Genomic DNA, 18,647 nt, shown 5'->3' on the forward strand with positions numbered 1-18,647 from the left:
CGCACCAAACATAATGAGAAACAGGGGTTACATAGGGAAATAATAGTAACGTAATGGGAACCAGGTGTGTACCATCAAGACATAACAAATGGGAAAAGGAACGTGGATCCGTGGCAGCTAGAAAGCCGGTGACGACGACCGCCGGACGCTGCCCGAACAAGGAGAGGCACCAACTTCGGCAGAAGTCGTGATACAAACCCTGCTTAGCTTCAGAAGCAAGATAGCTTTGGGATGCAGAGAGGTATGCTGCTGGACCAGACAGTGAGGATCCATCTGATGCAGTTTCACCATCCCAGGGAGAGACACACTGGGATAACAGTTTGGACCAGACAGTGAGGATCCATCTGATGCAGTTTCACCATCCCAGGGAGAGACACACTGGGAGAACAGTTTGGACCAGACAGTGAGGATCCATCTGATGCAGTTTCACCATCCCAAGGAGAGACACACTGGGATAACAGTTTGGACCAGACAGTGAGGATCCATTTGATGCAGTTTCACAATCCCAGGGAGAGACACACTGGGAGAACAGTTTGGACCAGACAGTGAGGATCCATCTGATGCAGTTTCACCATCCCAGGGAGAGACACACTGGGATAACAGTTTGGACCAGACAGTGAGGATCCATCTGATGCAGTTTCACCATCCCAGGGAGAGACACACTGGGATAACAGTTTGGACCAGACAGTGAGGATCCATCTGATGCAGTTTCACCATCCCAGGGAGAGACACACTGGGATAACAGTTTGGACCAGACAGTGAGGATCCATCTGATGCAGTTTCACCATCCCAGGGAGAGACACACTGGGATAACAGTTTGGACCAGACAGTGAGGATCCATCTGATGCAGTTTCACCATCCCAGGGAGAGACACACTGGGATAACAGTTTGGACCAGACAGTGAGGATCCATCTGATGTAATATTTATTTAATTGGAACCTCTAATCAACGTTTTGGCAGTCAGTGCTTTCTTCAGGAAACAGGTCCGGTGTGTGTGTGTGTGTGTGCACACGCATGCCTGTGTCTGCTTGTGAGCGTGTGTGCTCTGGTCTCTTCCTGTCAACATGTGCTGTGATGAAGCCTTGATGGGAGAGCGAGTACTTTGTTCTGCGTTTGTCTGTAAAGTCTGTAGAACTTAGATCTCTGTGCTCTACAACGAATGCCACTGGTGCTCCATAGACGGCTTCTTATATCTGAAAACCCACAGTATCAATTAGCACCCTGAGTTGAGAGATGACATTAAAACAGTCCCTTTTCCACTTTCTTTCTTTGGCCTCTGTAGTCCCGTGTCTCCCACTGTTTTTCATCCAACAGAAAAGATGCCCAGTGGCGTTCTAGTCATATAGAGTGACAGAGATAGTGGAAGTCAGTGTGTGGCTATTTGTTAATGTAGCTTTTGCTGCAAACCTTTTGTTTCCTCCCTGTCTCAGTGCAGCTGGCGCTGTCAAGCTGAAGGCGGCAGGGGCAGCAGGTAGCCTCGTGGTTAGAGCGTTGGGCCAGTATATGAAAGGTCGCTGGATCGAACTGACAAGGTAAGAAAGAATCTGTTGTTCTGCCCCTGAACAAGGCAGTTAACCCACTGTCTCTAGGATGTCATTGAAAATAAGAATTTGTTCTTAACTGACTTGCCTAGTTAAATAAAATCAGAGCCCTCTTTGACCATCCTGTGCTCTCAACTTGTGTTTTTCTACTATCATCCAAATTCTTTCATCAGGAGCAATAGATCCAGTTGATGAACAACCATATCCAGACGTCCTCTGTAATCAGACAAATCTAGTTACTGGAACAACACAATGCCTGGAATTATCTCTGCTCCATTCATTTGATTATTCTTCATCTAGGCTATTTTTAGCATAAATTATTAGCCAATTAGGCTTCATATTATAGCCTTGGGGTCACGAATTACCTTCTGCCGTGGGCCGATATTTTTCCTTGAGTGGATGGTCAGGGGGTCTGAACCATAGTGATAAATCATTTGTACACTGCAAATTGACCGGAAGAATCCCAAACAGCTATCATTTCACATCTTCACATTGGGACGTGATCACACATGCCTCTATGCGTGGAAATACTCAGGAACACATATCCTAAATTAAAGTCCATTTGAGCTTATATCCTGGTGTTTTCATAGTCCAACAACGAAAAGTATCATAAAATAAACACACAAAAAAATAAGGTTTCGTTGGTGACCTCTTGTCTCTCAGGGGTCAGGTCCGAAAAGGGCGAGGGGTTAACAACAAGAGAGTCGATTGGTAGCTGACCAACGAAAACAAACGTTCGGAGGAGACGGTGTGCTCTGTCTATCAGTATACACTGCGCCTCATAAGCACCCAGTAGACGAGTGACAAACCGTGCGCTCACACTTTGCCATCCAGCCAGATACAGAGAAGCAATGGGAGACGATAACTGAGGCAACCACAAAGAGATATACACTGAGACCGATTATGGCTGTGGACGGTAAGAGCGCTGTTTTATTTTTTGAAACGACTAATTTCAATCGTTGGTATATCTTTTGTAAAATAGAGGTAAGGGTATTTGTAACAGTCTATTTGTATTAAGCATTAGGTTACACCGGGGGCATCTATCCCTCCCAGACCTGTGATGGGGGTTATCTTGTCAACATCAATAACATCTTTACTTACTTAGCTTATTAGGGTGAATTTATGAGTATTCAATAAATGGGGGACTTGACTTCCTCTTGTTCTTTGTAAATGCTGCATAAGGATCAACATTCGTAGAGGATAAATAACGTAGGACATTTCTAGGAAGTTTGAACTGGTATGTCTGTATTTGATCACTCACATATTGCGTTTTGTTTCAGTAGCCTCAGTCCTTGAAGTTATCTTTCATAAGAACCTTGACTGTGGTGGGTATAATTTGTGGAACGTTCCAACAGGAATCTGTTCCAAAAACGTGAAGTACAAGGTTGCCAACAAACAACGCATACAACGTAGCATGATTAATTCACCTAGCTGCCGAATGGGCATCTAGGTGAGTGAAAAACTTAATGAAATAGCCTACCCACTACCTGGTATCGTATTCTGCCGCTATAGAACTGTGTATGTGTTGTTTGTTGGAAACCTTGTTATTTAAGATGTTTTTGGAACAGATTCCCGTTGGAACGTAACACAAATTATACCCACCCCTTGAATGTGTCCTATTGGGTTTTGGTGGGTGGACTTCACTGCATTAAAATACGCATTTCTGGGTTGAGAATTACAGATGACTTTCCCACAGACAGACAGTCTATCTCGGAGTTACTGACACTGTGTCACACATACACAGCTTCTGCACACCCCACGTGTGTTGGGGAATTGAACAGGGCCCGGTTTCCCGATAGCTATGGAATTTAGGTTTAGGACTGTATTGACAATGCATCTTTCCTACAACGGCAGAAGTAGCATGCGTTTCCCAAATCACCAGGTAGTGAGAATGTTTGCTAAGTGCGTGGTTGAGGCATGTGTCAGTACTAATAGGTCCCCGAAAGAAAGTAAGTTTACCCTAACATTATAATCATTCCACTATACTGATGACAGATCAGCTCCTAGAAAGATATTATCGCAAATGGCTGCAAATATTGCGGCGGCTTGTTCTCATGTTTACTTCAGCCAGCAGATGTGACCGCTTGCTTACAGTACGCCTCTATCACACAGACAATATTTTAGTGTTTCGGTACACCAGAAGTACATTCATTTCCAGTGAAACGCTGCGTTTGCCTTACAACATTGTGTCGCAGAAGCAGTTGCGGTGCGTTCTGTGTGGTGCATTCTTTATCGAATGTTGTTTGAATGTTAAATGACGAGACAGAGGCATTGATGCGAGTAACCAGTCCATCACAATACATCCGTGTATCTCAAGCACACCAGTTGAACACATGAGTTGCAGTAATGAACATTTACCAACAGATGGCATCACTGTGCCATCTTACACCAATAACATCTTCCCTTTAATAAAACAGGACAGTAGGTGTCAATTCACTAACAAAACAAACCTAGTAATAATTTCCAACATGAACAGTTTAATATTTTTTTATTTTATTTTTCTCAGGGAACAACAACACATTTTGATATTCTCTTCACTTTTATCTCTGTCTGTCAACAATCCCTGATGGGAAACCTACAGCTGAAGTATTTTTGGTGGCTGGGACAGACGCCCGCAGAGTGAAAAGACAGGGAGGGGGCTTGTCTGCGAGGACTGCGGGTTCCCGCACAGGCGTGTCACCTGAATGTCTGAGGGGAGAATTGATGGGCGAGGGAGTGGCCGACCTGTGATCCCCTGGCTCTTGGCCCAGTGCCTCATTCCCTCTTGTGCCTTGCTGGGGTTCCGTCTTTTGTCATGCCACCCCTTTGGCCATCAGGGTTCTGAGTAGGTGCTGGCTCAGCAATCCGAAGGTCAACCCTGGTACGACGGTACAGTGATCCATTCACTTCGACCAAGTAGGAGTGTGGTGTCACTTTCTGTACACAGGATCCGAGTCTCCAGAGGCCTGTCCGGTCCCATGCTAGTGGCTTCATTCGCACCGTTTCACCCACCCTGAGCTCAGGTAAGCCTTTTGCTGATTTGTCGTAGATGAACTTGGAGACCTGTCTTCTGTGACGTAGCTTCACCAGCATGTCTGTCACCACACATGGCTCCAGGAGAGTGCTGGCTACTGGCAGAACTGCTTTTAAGCGCCGTGCCATGAGGCGCTGGGCCGGGCTGCTATCCATGCCTTCTGACGGGGTATTGCGCCACTGCATGATTGCTTTCCAGGCATCTTTGCCCTCTCGCAGAGCCTTTTGGCAGAGGTTCTTTGTGATTTTTACTGCGGACTCCGCCTTCCCATTAGCTTTTGGGTGTCGTGGTGATGAAGTGACGTGCTCGAATTCCCATCCTGCAGCAAATTTTCGGAACTCAACTCCGGAGAATTGGGTTCCATTGTCTGAAATTACCCTATCTGGCTGGCCATAGCGGGCAAACTGAGCCTTGCAGCGTTTGATCGTTGTCTCTGCTGAGAGGTAGGGGAGGAGGTCAATCTCCCAAAAGTCTGAGTAATGATCGACTACCAGCAGAAAGTCTTTGCCACTGTGCTGGAAGAGGTCTAGACTTACTATCTGCCAGGGGTTCATCGGTAGCTCGTGGGACATCATCGTCTCTCTCTGTTGCTCAATGGCATATTCATTGCAGATTGTGCATTTACTGACATAGTCTTTGATTTCAGTCTGCATTCCAGGACAATACAGTGTGTCACGTACTTGTCTGTAACAGGCCTCACCTCCTACGTGACTTGAGTGCATGCGCACCAACATCTCAGGGCACAGAGACCGGGGAATAACGACTCTCTGACACTTGAATATTACTCCGTTTTGAACACTGAGCTCCTCTTTGACTGGCCAATATTCTCTGATGGCTAAAGCAGTTTCTTCCCTGCAGTCGGGCCAGCCCATCAGAATCACAGACCTCAATGCCTGGAGTTGCTCGTCCCTGTCTGCGTCTGATTTGTATAAGGCGCTGGTCCGAAACATTGAGGTAGTCAGCCTGGTTGATGTGATGTGTTCATAACAATCGGAAATCTGCATTTTTGGACACCGATTTCTCATATATATATATTACACTTTTTATTTAACTAGGCAAGTCAATTAAGAACACATTCTTATTTTCAATGACGACCTAGGAACGGTGGGTTAACTGCCTCGTTCAGGGGCAGAAAGACAGATTTTCACCTTGTCAGCTCGGGGGATCCAATCTTGCAACCTTACAGTTAACTAGTCCAACACAATAACGACCTGCCTCTCTCTCGTTGCACTCCACAAGGAGACTGCCTGTTACGAAAATGCAGTAAGCCAAGGTAAGTTGCTAGCTAGCATTAAACTTATCTTATAAAAAACAATCAATCATATTGTCGTTGTGTTGCTGGTTCGATTCCAGGGAGGAGCGAGGAGAGGGACGGAAGCTATACTGTTACACTGGCAATACTAAAGTGCTTATAAGAACATCCAATAGTCAAAGGTTAATGAAATACAAATGGTATAGAGGGAAATAGTCCTATAATAACTACAACCTAAAACTTCTTACCTCTGAATATTGAAGACTCATGTTAAAAGGAACCACCAGCTTTCATATGTTCTCATGTTCTGAGCAAGGAACTGAAACGTTAGCTTTCTTACGTAGCACATATTGCACTTTTACGTTCTTCTCCAACACATGTTTCATTATCTACTTGAGGCTAAATAGATTTTTATTTATGTATTATATTATGTTAAAATAAGTGTTAATTCAGTTTTGTGGTAATTGTCATTATTACAAATACATTTTTTTTTAATCGGACGATTAATCGGTATCGGCTTTTTTTGGTCCTCCAATAATCGGTATCGGCTTTTTGGGCCCTCTAATAATCGGTATCGGCGTTGAAAAATCATAATCGGTCGACCTCTATTCTCTATCTGGGTATAGTTCTGCTCTGTTGTGGTGAGTGCCCTAGAGGCAAATTCCACAGGCTGGCCCTCCACTCTGAATTGCGACATTTTTTTGACACAGTACAGGTGTCTGGGTGACCAGTTGTTTTATTTCCCTCACCACTGCGTCATGTTTTGGGAGCCAATGTCAGATGGTGTCCTTGTCCATTAGCCTCCTTAGTGTCTCACACACTTCAGAGAGGAATTTGGCCAGGTAGGTGATGAATCCGACGAAGCGCTGCACTCCCTTCACGTCAGATGGGTGGGGCATTTCCAAGACAGCCTTCACTTTTTCAGGATCCGCCTTCACTCCGGTGGAGGACAAGATGTGCCCATGAAAGCGGACCTCTGGCACTTTAAACTGAAGCTTTTTTATGCTTAGCCTTAGCTTGACCTGTCTGCATCTGACCATCAGGGCCAACAGCTTGGTGTCATGGTCACATTCTCATCACTGTCCCCACAGCCTACTACGAGGATGTCATGGGTTCCACGCCACTGAGTCCCATCAACAGCTCATGCCTTTTCCGCTGATACACCTCTGGAGCCACAGAGACACCAAACGGAAGCTTCAACCACCTCTTCCTGCCCCAGGTGTCCAAAAAGTGGTCATGTAGCTGCTGGGCTCGTCGAGCTTGCACTGCAGGAAGGCATCTCTGGCATCCACGAGCGTGAAGACTCTGGCCTTTGGGAACTTGTAAAGAACCTCCTCCAACGTGGGCATAATGTAATGTGAACGTCGCAGAGCCCGGTTGAGGTGTTTAGGATCAATGCATATCCGTAGCTTGTCTGGTTTCTTGACGATAACCTTATTACTTATCCAGTCTGTAGGCTCGGTGACGGAAATGATGTAGCCATCTGCTTCGTGTTTGTCAAGCTGAGCCTTTGTAGCTGCTTTCATGGCCACTGGTACATTGCGGGGTGCACACTGGACAGGCTGGATTTCTGCGTCCAACTCAAAGTGGACTTCCCCGGGAACTGACTCGACCGGTGCGTTGAAGACATCATGGTACTTGCTTAGGAGTGTCTCCTTGCTCAGGGGCCCAGCCTGGACTTTGTCTATAATGTTAAGATCAGCTGGGATGGTGAAGTTAATGAGCCCAAGGCACTCGCATGTAGAACCTGACAGTAATGGCTGTTGACTAGCCTCAACTATTTCAAACTCAAGGGTGTGCTTCTGGCCACGTAAAACACACTGTCACAAACAGGCCTAAAAGAGGTCATGAACTGGCCTGAATACAGTTTCAGCTTGGTGCTACTCTGTGAGTTTGTCTCTGGGCGCGAGCCTCCCTTTCTCTTTAAGGCTCATAACGTTGCATGTGGCCCCTGAATCTAGCTGACATTACTGTGGTTTATTATTAAGTAGCAGAGTGACAAACCACTTGTCCCTTTTGCCCTCACTGCTCCTATTCACTCGCTAGCATATACATCCTCTGTGCTGTTGTTCCGTTCATCTGTTTGTTTCCATGGAGTGCACTTTACCCTCCTTTCTCTTGCTTTTCATGCAGACCCTTGCGAAGTGATTAGCTGTACCACAGGATTTGCATATTTTTCCATAGGCTGGGCAGTGTTCTTTTCCTCGTCCATGAGAAATGCCACAATGTGGTCCTTCTGTAGCTCAGTTGGTAGAGCATGGCGCTTGTAACGCCAGGGTAGTGGGTTCGATCCCCGGGACCACCCATACGTAGAATGTATGCACACATGACTGTAAGTCGCTTTGGATAAAAGCGTCTGCTAAATGGCATATATTATTATTATTATTATTATTATGTCGGCATGTATTGGGGTTGTCTACTGCAGAGTTGGCTGAAGTATTAGCATTAGCTGTGGCAAAGGGGCATTTCTTTACTGGCTGCCTGCATGTAGCATTGACATTGTCCATATGTTGCCTTTCTAGCTCCATGGACCTTATCCGTATATCAGTAAGCTCTGCTGCACGGCATGTCTCCACTGCCAAGGCCAGCGTCAGGTCACGTTCTCTCAGCAAACGTCTGCGGGTGCCCTCATCAGTTATGCCAAGCACAATCTTATCTCTGATCAGTTCATCTCTTAAAGCACCATAGTCACATGTAGCTGCCTTTTCCCTTAACCTAGTGACAAAGCTGTCAATGGACTCCCCGTCCTCCTGTTTGCAACGACCGAAAACATAACGCTCGTCGATGACGTTCTTTGCTGGCGTAAAGTAATGTTCAAGATCATCAAGAATAGCTATAGCGTTACGTTGCTGACCTGCTGTTAGGTTCAGGTTGTGTTTGTATACGTGTCGGCATTCAGTTCCCATTATAGTCCTCAAGGTGGCAGCCACTACCTCATCGTCCTTTTCCAGCAGTCCCGTTGCTAGCGCAGAGTCCTCCCATTCACCTCGAAACGTATCCCAGTTCATGCTCCAATCCCCGCTGAGCTTCACAACGGAGGGAGGGGGAATGTTCGCTGCCATGTCGAACCGGTGCTAACAACACTGAAGCTAACTAGCAAACTCACTCTAAGGTCAATTCCGGCAAAATTTTACGCAAATAAGCATTTGTTTGGTAAACCAGAACAGATTACTGTAATTTGCGGAAAGCATGGTTAGTTATCCGACTCTGACACCATGTTTGAATGTTAAATGACGAGACAGAGGCATTGATGTGAGTCTTGTTCTATGTGGATGGCTGATCTTGTTCCTCTCTTTATGTGGATGGCTGATCTTGTTCCTCTCTTTATGTGAATGGCTGATCTTGTTCCTCTCTTTATGTGAATGGCTGATCTTGTTCCTCTCTTTATGTGAATGGCTGATCTTGTTCCTCTCTTTATGTGAATGGCTGATCTTGTTCCTCTCTTTATGTGGATGGCTGATCTTGTTCGTCTCTTTATGTGGATGGCTGATCTTGTTCCTCTCTTTATGTGGATGGCTGATCTTGTTCCTCTCTTTATGTGGATGGCTGATCTTGTTCCTCTCTTTATGTGGATGGCTGATCTTGTTCCTCTCTTTATGTGGATGGCTGATCTTGTTCCTCTCTTTATGTGGATGGCTGATCTTGTTCCTCTCTTTATGTGGATGGCTGATCTTGTTCCTCTCTTTATGTGGATGGCTGATCTTGTTCCTCTCTTTATATGGATGGCTGATCTTGTTCCTCTCTATGTGGATGGCTGATCTTGTTTGTCTGGTTGGCTGATCTTGTTCCCCTCTTTATGTGGATGGCTGATCTTGTTCCTCTCTTTATGTGGATGGCTGATCTTGTTCCTCTCTTTATGTGGATGGCTAATCTTGTTCCCCTCTTTATGTGGATGGCTAATCTTGTTCCCCTCTTTATGTGGATGGCTAATCTTGTTCCCCTCTTTATGTGGATGGCTAATCATGTTCCTCTCTTTATGTGGATGGCTAATCATGTTCCTCTCTTTATGTGGATGGCTAATCATGTTCCTCTCTTTATGTGGATGGGCTAATCATGTTCCTCTATGTGGATGGCTAATCATGTTCCTCTCTTTATGTGGATGGCTAATCATGTTCCTCTCTTTATGTGGATGGCTAATCATGTTCCTCTCTTTATGTGGATGGCTAATCATGTTCCTCTCTTTATGTGGATGGCTAATCATGTTCCTCTCTTTATGTGGATGGCTAATCATGTTCCTCTCTTTATGTGGATGGCTAATCATGTTCCTCTCTTTATGTGGATGGCTAATCATGTTCCTCTCTTTATGTGGATGGCTAATCATGTTCCTCTCTTTATGTGGATGGCTAATCATGTTCCTCTCTTTATGTGGATGGCTAATCATGTTCCTCTCTTTATGTGGATGGCTAATCATGTTCCTCTCTTTATGTGGATGGCTAATCATGTTCCTCTCTTTATGTGGATGGCTAATCATGTTCCTCTCTTTATGTGGATGGCTAATCATGTTCCTCTCTTTATGTGGATGGCTAATCATGTTCCTCTCTTTATGTGGATGGCTAATCATGTTCCTCTCTTTATGTGGATGGCTAATCATGTTCCTCTCTTTATGTGGATGGCTAATCATGTTCCTCTCTTTATGTGGATGGCTAATCATGTTCTTTATGTGGATGGCTAATCATGTTCCTCTCTTTACGTGGATGGCTAATCATGTTCCTCTCTTTATGTGGATGGCTAATCATGTTCCTCTCTTTATGTGGATGGCTAATCATGTTCCTCTCTTTATGTGGATGGCTAATCATGTTCCTCTCTTTATGTGGATGGCTAATCATGTTCGTCTGGTTGGCTGATCTTGTTCCTCTCTTTATGTGGATGGCTGATCTTGTTCGTCTGGTTGGCTTCTTGTTCCTCTCTTTATGTGGATGGCTGATCTTGTTCGTCTGGTTGGCTGATCTTGTTCCTCTCTTTATGTGGTTGGCTGATCTTGTTCCTCTCTTTATGTGAATGGCTGATCTTGTTCGTCTGGTTGGCTGATCTTGTTCCTCTCTTTATGTGGATGGCTGATCTTGTTCCTCTCTTTATGTGGATGGCTAATCATGTTCCTCTCTTTATGTGGATGGCTAATCATGTTCCTCTCTTTATGTGGATGGCTGATCATGTTCCTCTCTTTATGTGGATGGCTGATCATGTGCGAATGTTTCTCTCTCACCCGCTCCCTTGATTTAGCTACACTGTAAAGCATATTGTGCCCCTTTTACTTGTAGGTAATTATTTGCATCAGATTTTTTACTAAATCCAACAAGGATGATCTTTTAAGTATAATAGACTTCGCTTTTAGTGTATTACAAACTCAGATACATTAATTGCAAACACCTAACTGGATCTCAAAACTTTCATTCAACATTCATTTTAACAGGTTCAGAACAATAAAACATTTTTTGACCTGCTTCGGTCCTTCAAGTCCCCGAACTAACGTTATAAGTTTTATATACTTAATGTAATCAGTTACAGAACTAATATTGTATGTTTAATTTGCTGATTTTACTCAATTTTGTAATTGATATTCTGTATGTTTTATCTTCAAAATGTTATTTAATCATTACTTATGGTACTCAGGTTAGTAAAATGTATTTAAATTAGGTGCCTACTACTCAAATATATACTCACAACTATACTTAAAAAGCTGATGCAAATAGTTACCTCTATACTTGGGATAATTTACAAAATATATAATTTCTTCACAAGGGAATATGCAAAAAGAAACAACAGTATTCAACGTCAAACTTCTACACCTTTATATTGAATAAAATTAATGTTTTATAATTTCTTCCAACTTCAATCTCAAATTGTCCCTTAAACCCTACTCCGTAGGCATTTGTGGAGAGCTCATTATTTTTTGTAATCTGTAAGCATTCCGGGTATAACTACACTTGCCTCCTTAGGTAAAGTTACATCAGGATAGCTTGCACCTGACTACAAATCATTTCAGATCTTCACAACTGCATAAGGTTTATGTGATAGTTTGGGATTAGCACTTTGAGCTCCCATTTTGTACAGTTTGGCAAGAATTCTCTAGTGGTCTGTGAGCCCCTTAACAAAAAAGCAATATTTTTACAGTAATGTAAATTAATGATGGGTCCTTAACCTCTAGCGTCGAGCAATCCCGTATCCGGGAGCGTAATCATAGCCTCAAGCTCATTACCATAACGCAACGTTTCCTATTCATGAAAATCGCAAATGAAATGAAATAAATATATTGAAACACTGTCATCTCAGATTTTCAAAATATACTTTAACCAAAGCTACACAAGCATTTGTGTAAGAGTATTGATAGCCTAGCATAGCATTAAGCCTAGCATTCAGCAGGCAACATTTTCACAAAAACAAAAAAAGCATTCAAATAATATAATTTACCTTTGAAGAACTTCGGATGTTTTCAATGACGAGACTCTCAGTTAGATAGCAAATGTTCATGTTTTCCAAAAATATTATTTGTGTAAGAGAAATAGCTCCGTTTTGTTCATCACGTTTGGCTTAGAAAAAAAAACGAAAATGCAGTCAACACAACGCCAAACTTTTTTCCAAATTAGCTCCATAATATCGACAGAAACATGGCAAACGTTGTTTAGAATCAATTCTCGAGGTGTTTTTCACAATTCTATTCGATGAAAAATCATTCCTGGCAGTCGGTTTCTTATCCGAGGCAAACGGAAAAATACTGCAGCTGGAGATTACGCAATAATTGCGACGGAGGACACCAAGCGACCACCTGGTAGATGTAGTGTCTTATGATCAATCTTCCAATGATATGCCTACAAATACGTCACAATGCTGCAGACACCTTGGGGAAAAGGTGGAAAAGGTAAGCTGACTCCTAGCTCCTCCACAGCCATATAAGAAGTCATTGCCATGAGGCGGTTTCAAAAAATGCGGCACTTCCTGATTGTATTTTTACCAGTTTTTTTCTGTAACATCAGTTCTGTAGCACTCACAGACAATATCTTTGCAGTTTTGGAAACGTCAGTGTCTTTCCAAAGCTGTCAATTATATGCATAGTCGAGCATCTTTTCGTGACAAAATATCTTGTTTAAATCGGGAACGTTTTTCATCCAAAAAATTAAAATAGCGCCCCCTATATCCAAGAAGTTAAAGACTTTGCACAAAGCACAATATTAACTTTAGCTCAAATACCTAATTCAAACTGTTTTAGATGAATCAAAACATGGATTTTCAAAACATACATTGCTCATATTGTTACAAAGTATTTGCCAAATTGTCCCTTTAACCCAACTCCATACGCACTAGTGAAGCCCATACGGACATATTATTATTTTGATAATAATTCTGGGTATAACTCCACATTGCCTCCTTAGGTAGAGTTACATACAGATAGCTTGCACCTGACTAATAATCCTGACAGATATCCACTAGTGCATATGGAGTAAGTTTTAAAGCAAAGCTGTTCTTTTAAACAGGAATGGACCATGTCTCTTATGACTTCACCTGACAAAGAGCGTCATGTAAACTGTAGCTCCTATACCACCCAGCAACCAGCTTTTCAGCTTACTGTAGTGTTTAGACCACAGTTTGGGAGTGGCCCTTTGACAGTTCTCATAGATATCTTTAGATACAGTATCTCTGAAAACAAGTAACTTCATCTTTATAGCTTGGACCTTTAGGGAGGTCCTGAGGTCATCAAGTTCCAAGAATACTTTTTGGAACACCTCAAAGGTATATTTCAGTTATATGGGGTACCTCAGATTCAAGCCATAGATGAGGTCCATAAACAAGGTACATGACTGTAGCACTGAAAATACCAGCCAGGAACTCTGCTCCTTTGTTGCAGATCCCATGCTCTATATTCTGGTGCAGATCCTTCACAGTGAACACCTTCATCACATGCTGAACGAGGTCCTTTCGGATCATGGTGTCATCAGCATCCTGAGTGAAAAAAATAAATAAATAACAGACTAGGCTACTAGATTAACAGTGCATTTTGAGAGGGAAAGAAAGGAATATATCTCAATTAAAAACCTTTACCTTGTATTCTGTGATAAGTTCTTCAACCCTCTCACCGAGGTATATGATCAGGTCACGGATCTCTTCTTTCCTGGCTGGTGTTGCACTGTAATATGTTATACAAATGATTGCATTTAATACCAGCATTAAATACATACCATTGTGAAGGTGTTTCTGTGCACAACCCGTACAGAACCTTTTCTTTCTGCATGTCCGCATTTACAGCAACTCTTTTTGACTTAAACAAGTCCAATAGTTTGCGTATATTCGTCCAGCTTCTGCATCAAGGTGGACTGGAGCAACATTTTCTGAACTCTTCCTTAATGCTATTGAGAACCCCCTCCCAAAGCTTGTGTAGAGTGAGAATGTTCAGACTAATCTTTTTAATGCATATTTAATTCTAGATTAGAATATTAGGTCAAGACAGCACAACATATTTAAATCAATATTCAGTTTTTACCTACAGTGCATTGACTATTTTCATTCAGCTGTATTTTGTACCTGAGTGGGCTCAAACAGGGCTGGCTCTTTCTTTGAAGTCCATCACAGAAAAGGCCTGAACGTCATCTTGTCTTCGATATGAGAAGATCTTTGCCACAGTGTTGTGGTTGTCACGTATTTGTAGCTCCACTCGCTCCCTCTCCAGGGTCTCATCTGTTTCTCCAGCAGGGTGGGGTGGGAGGTAATTTACCTCGCCCTTTGGTTTTTTCATGTTCTTGGCAACGGGCATGTCCTCTGGTGATTTCTCTTGACAGAGTTCACTTCCAGTTCTGGGCAACCAATTCCTCTCCGTTTCGATCTGTAATTTCCCATCTTGTACTTCAGGCTGGTTTGCCATCCGTACGGGCCTGAGAAGGACCCAAGCTCTTTAATTAAGGCACGGGTACTTTTTTTACCAAATCTTCTGCAACTTTGACAATTTGTAGACTTGATGGACAGGCTGTAAACTGGAAAATCCTTTCAGACAGTTTTTCCAGGATGTATGATTTCACAGACAGATTGTTGAGAAGTGTTCCATCCTTCATGTGCGCTTCATTAGCTGCCTCAAGAATGAGCTCTGTATCAGTACTCAGGAACGTCTGAATACGTGAATACCTAAAGAAGACGAGTTGTATTCAAATCTATGACAATGTCAGGAAAATAAAACCAAAGACTTCAGCTCTAGGTAACTAGCTAAAGAATGTCAACATCGTAATTCAAACAGACTTGGAAGAGCAGCTTGTTATCTATCTTACTAGCCAGCCCAGTTATTTCATTTAGCTAGTTTGACTGTTAGATTATTGACTAGATAACTACTGCACAAAGTCCATGTTTGCAGTGCTGCCTTGAGCATGTTGTGAATACGTGAACAACACGAAGGTTTCTGCAAGGACCAGTGGAGCTAGATAGCTATGTGTAGTTAACTAGCTAGCTACGTATGGTTCATTCCTCTCTCTGCCTGGCTAGCTTTCCTAGCAGAGAAACATTCAATTGCAGGGGCACCATGTGTTCAGTTCTACTGTAATGTTTTTGAATTTTTTTTGGTAATTTGCTAATATGTTACATAGCTATTTCGGTTAATATAAAGCTTAAATAAAAGGTTAGAAACAACTCTGAGGTGAGTAAATGCACTGCTAACTTACTAGCTAGTAGCATGCCCACCACTAGCTAACTATACAGACGACATGGCCGTTAACTAGCTAGCTTATCAACGTGCAAATATATAACGTACTCTGGCAATATAGCCAGCTAAAGGCTTTTCGTACTTGAAGAATATTATTTAACGTTTTCCACAAATATTTTCGACATTTCATCGAAAATGTGTGTAGAGAGATCCAAACTACATTCCAAGTTATAATTAGGTCCTTAACTGCCGCATGGCCATTCCAGAGAAGAAGACGACATCCGTTCCAAGAACAATTGACGTTCCGAACTAGATCTAGCATGTCAGTCCAACATAATGATCATTTGAATATCATATTTTTAAGTTCTTGGTTGTTTCTTAGAAATATTCATTCAAATTTAGTAGCATATTACCTTGCTTTTTATTTGCAAATGACAGTCTTTTTCTTCAAATATATTAAGTACTGTATTAATAAATGTAAGTTAAACCAGAAAACCTATTATTTTTTTGTAAAAATCATTGATTTTCTTTTGCAATATTTACAGTGTAGCCAGCTAACTAACAAATGTATGCAATCGAAAAACTAGCTCCAAGTCTTTGGAAGCTAGTTTTATATCTATTCTTTCCCTCTATTCTCACATCAACCCTCAACACTTTGATGCGCTTTGGCAATGCACACATATTTTGCAGATGTTATCGCAGGTTCAGCAAAATGCTTATGTTACTAGCTCCAACAGTGCAGTAATACCTATATATGTATATTATATACTACCATTAAAAAGTTTGGGATCACTTTAAAATATCCTTGTTTTTGAAAGAAAAGCATTTACATTTACATTACATTTAAGTCATTTAGCAGACGCTCTTATCCAGAGCGACTTACAAATTGGTGCATTCACCTTATGACATCCAGTGGAACAGCCACTTTACAATAGTGCATCTAAATCTTTTAAGGGGGGGGAGGGGTGAGATGGATTACTTTATCCTATCCTAGGTATTCCTTAAAGAGGTGGGGTTTCAGGTGTCTCCGGAAGGTGGTGATTGACTCCGCTGTCCTGGCGTCGTGAGGGAGTTTGTTCCACCATTGGGGGGCCAGAGCAGCGAACAGTTTTGACTGGGCTGAGCGGGAACTGTACTTCCTCAGTGGTAGGGAGGCGAGCAGGCCAGAGGTGGATGAACGCAGTGCCCTTGTTTGGGTGTAGGGCCTGATCAGAGCCTGGAGGTACTGAGGTGCCGTTCCCCTCACAGCGCCGTAGGCAAGCACCATGGTCTTGTAGCGGATGCGAGCTTCAACTGGAAGCCAGTGGAGAGAGCGGAGGAGCGGGGTGACGCAAAAAAAAAAAGCACATGTTTCTTTGTCCAATTAAAATAACATCAAATTGATCAGAAATAGTGTACGGTTTGTAAATGACTATCGTACCTGGAAACCTATTTTAAAACTATTTTTTAAAATGGAATATCTATATAGGCATACAGAGGCCCATTGTCAGTAAACATCACTCCTGTATTCCAATGGCACGTTGTGTTAACTAATCCAAGTTTATCATTTTAAAAGGCTAATTTGATCATTAAAAAAAACTTTTGCAATTATGTTAGCACAGCTGAAATCTGTCCTGTGTCATGTTCGTCGTATACATAATTAGCGAACCAAGGAGCAGCGTGAGTAGAGTTCCACATATTTATTAAAGTGAACCTTCAAAGAATAAACAAATGTGAAGTTGTTAGCGCACATAGCACTAAACCAAAACAAAACAATATCCCACAAACACAAGTGGGAAAAGGACCACACTAAGTATGATCCCCAATTAGAGGCAACAATCATCAGCTGCCTCCAATTGGGAACCATACTTGAAACCAACAGAAATTCAAGGGCTCTCTATGGTCAGGGCGTGGCATCCTGATTAAGGAAGCAATAAATATGACCTTCTTTAGACTAGTTGAATGTCTGGAGCATCAGCCTTTTTAGGTTTGATTACAGGCAAAAAAAATGCCAGAAACAAAGCACTTTCTTCTGAAACTCGTCGGTCTATTCTTGTTCTCAGAAATTAAGACTTATGCATGCGAGAGATTGCCAAGAAACTGAAGATCTAGTACAACGCTGTGTACAACTCCCTTTACAGAACAGCGAAAACTGGCTCTAACCAAAATAGAAAGAGGAGTGGGAGGCCCCGGTGCACAACTGAGCAAGAGGACAAGTATGTTAGGGTGTCTAGTTTGAGAAACAGACGCCTCACACGTCGTCAACTGGCAGCTTGATTAAATGGTACCCACAAAACACAAGTCTCAATGTCAAAAATGTAGTGACGACTCCGGGATGCTGGCCATCTAGGCTGTTGAAGAACAAACGATAGTCCCACAGAATTGGACTGATTTCCACTGGTCTAATGTCCATTGCTTGTGTTTCTTGGCTCAAGCAAGTCTCTTTTTCTTGTTGGTGTCCTTGAAAGACCCAGCCACGTTTCATCTTCAATGCCCTTGCTGATGGTAGGCTCTGTTACTTGGGTCCCAGCTCTCTGCAGGTCATTCACTATGTCCCCCCATGTGGTTCTGGGATTTCTGCTCACCGTTCTTGTGATCATTTTGACCCCACTGGGTGAGATCTTGCGTGGAGCCCCAGATCGAGGGAGATTATCAGTGGTCTTGTATATCTTCCATTTCCTAATAATTGCTCCCACAGATGATTTCTTCAAACCAAGCTGCTTACCTATTGCAGATTCATTCTTCCCAGCCTGGTGCAGGTCTACAATTTTGTTTCTGGTGTCCTTTGACAGCTCTTTGGTCTTGGCCATAGTGGAGTTTGGAGTGTGACTGTTTGAGGTTGTGGACAGGTGTCTTTTATACTGATAACAAGTTCAAACAGGTGCCATTAATACAGGTAACGAGTGGAGGACAGAGGACCCTCTTAAAGAAGAAGTTACAGATCTGTGAGAGCCAGAAATCTTGCTTGTTTGTTATTGACCAAATACTTATTTTCCACCATAATTTGCAAATAAATTCATAAAAAATCCTACAATGTGATTTTCTGGATTTTTTTTTCTTCTCATTTTGTCTGTCATGGTTGAAGTGTACCTATGATGAAAATTACAGGCCTCTCTCATCTTTTTAAGTGGGAGAACTTGCACAATTGGTTGCTGACTAAATACCCTTTTGCCCCACTGTGTGTGTGTGTGTGTGTGTGTGTGTGTGTGTGTGTGTTTCGGCTTGCATTGTGACTCAAAGTAATCT

The 18,647-nt window shown here is 42.6% G+C and overlaps 1 protein-coding gene across 4 annotated transcripts in view; it reads left to right on the forward strand.

Annotated features, from left to right (window-relative positions):
* Positions 1 to 1,432: 1,432 nt before the first annotated feature.
* Positions 1,433 to 18,647, forward strand: part of LOC118375108 (sterile alpha motif domain-containing protein 10) — a 123,177-nt gene continuing 105,962 nt past the window's right edge. The window contains exon 1 of one of the 4 annotated variants that reach the window (XM_052463959.1): positions 1,433 to 1,532. Coding sequence is in view for 3 of the 4 variants with exons in the window: in XM_052463956.1 (XP_052319916.1) it covers positions 2,445 to 2,457 (13 nt within the window). In the remaining variant the exon portion in view is untranslated. Of the gene's footprint in view, positions 1,533 to 2,236; positions 2,458 to 18,647 lie in introns of those variants that run through there. The other 3 variants (XM_052463956.1, XM_052463958.1, XM_052463957.1) reach the window with 3 other exon arrangements.

Source organism: Oncorhynchus keta, chromosome 15 (genome assembly GCF_023373465.1).
Source record: "Oncorhynchus keta strain PuntledgeMale-10-30-2019 chromosome 15, Oket_V2, whole genome shotgun sequence".
In the NCBI taxonomy this organism is placed as follows: domain Eukaryota; kingdom Metazoa; phylum Chordata; class Actinopteri; order Salmoniformes; family Salmonidae; genus Oncorhynchus; species Oncorhynchus keta.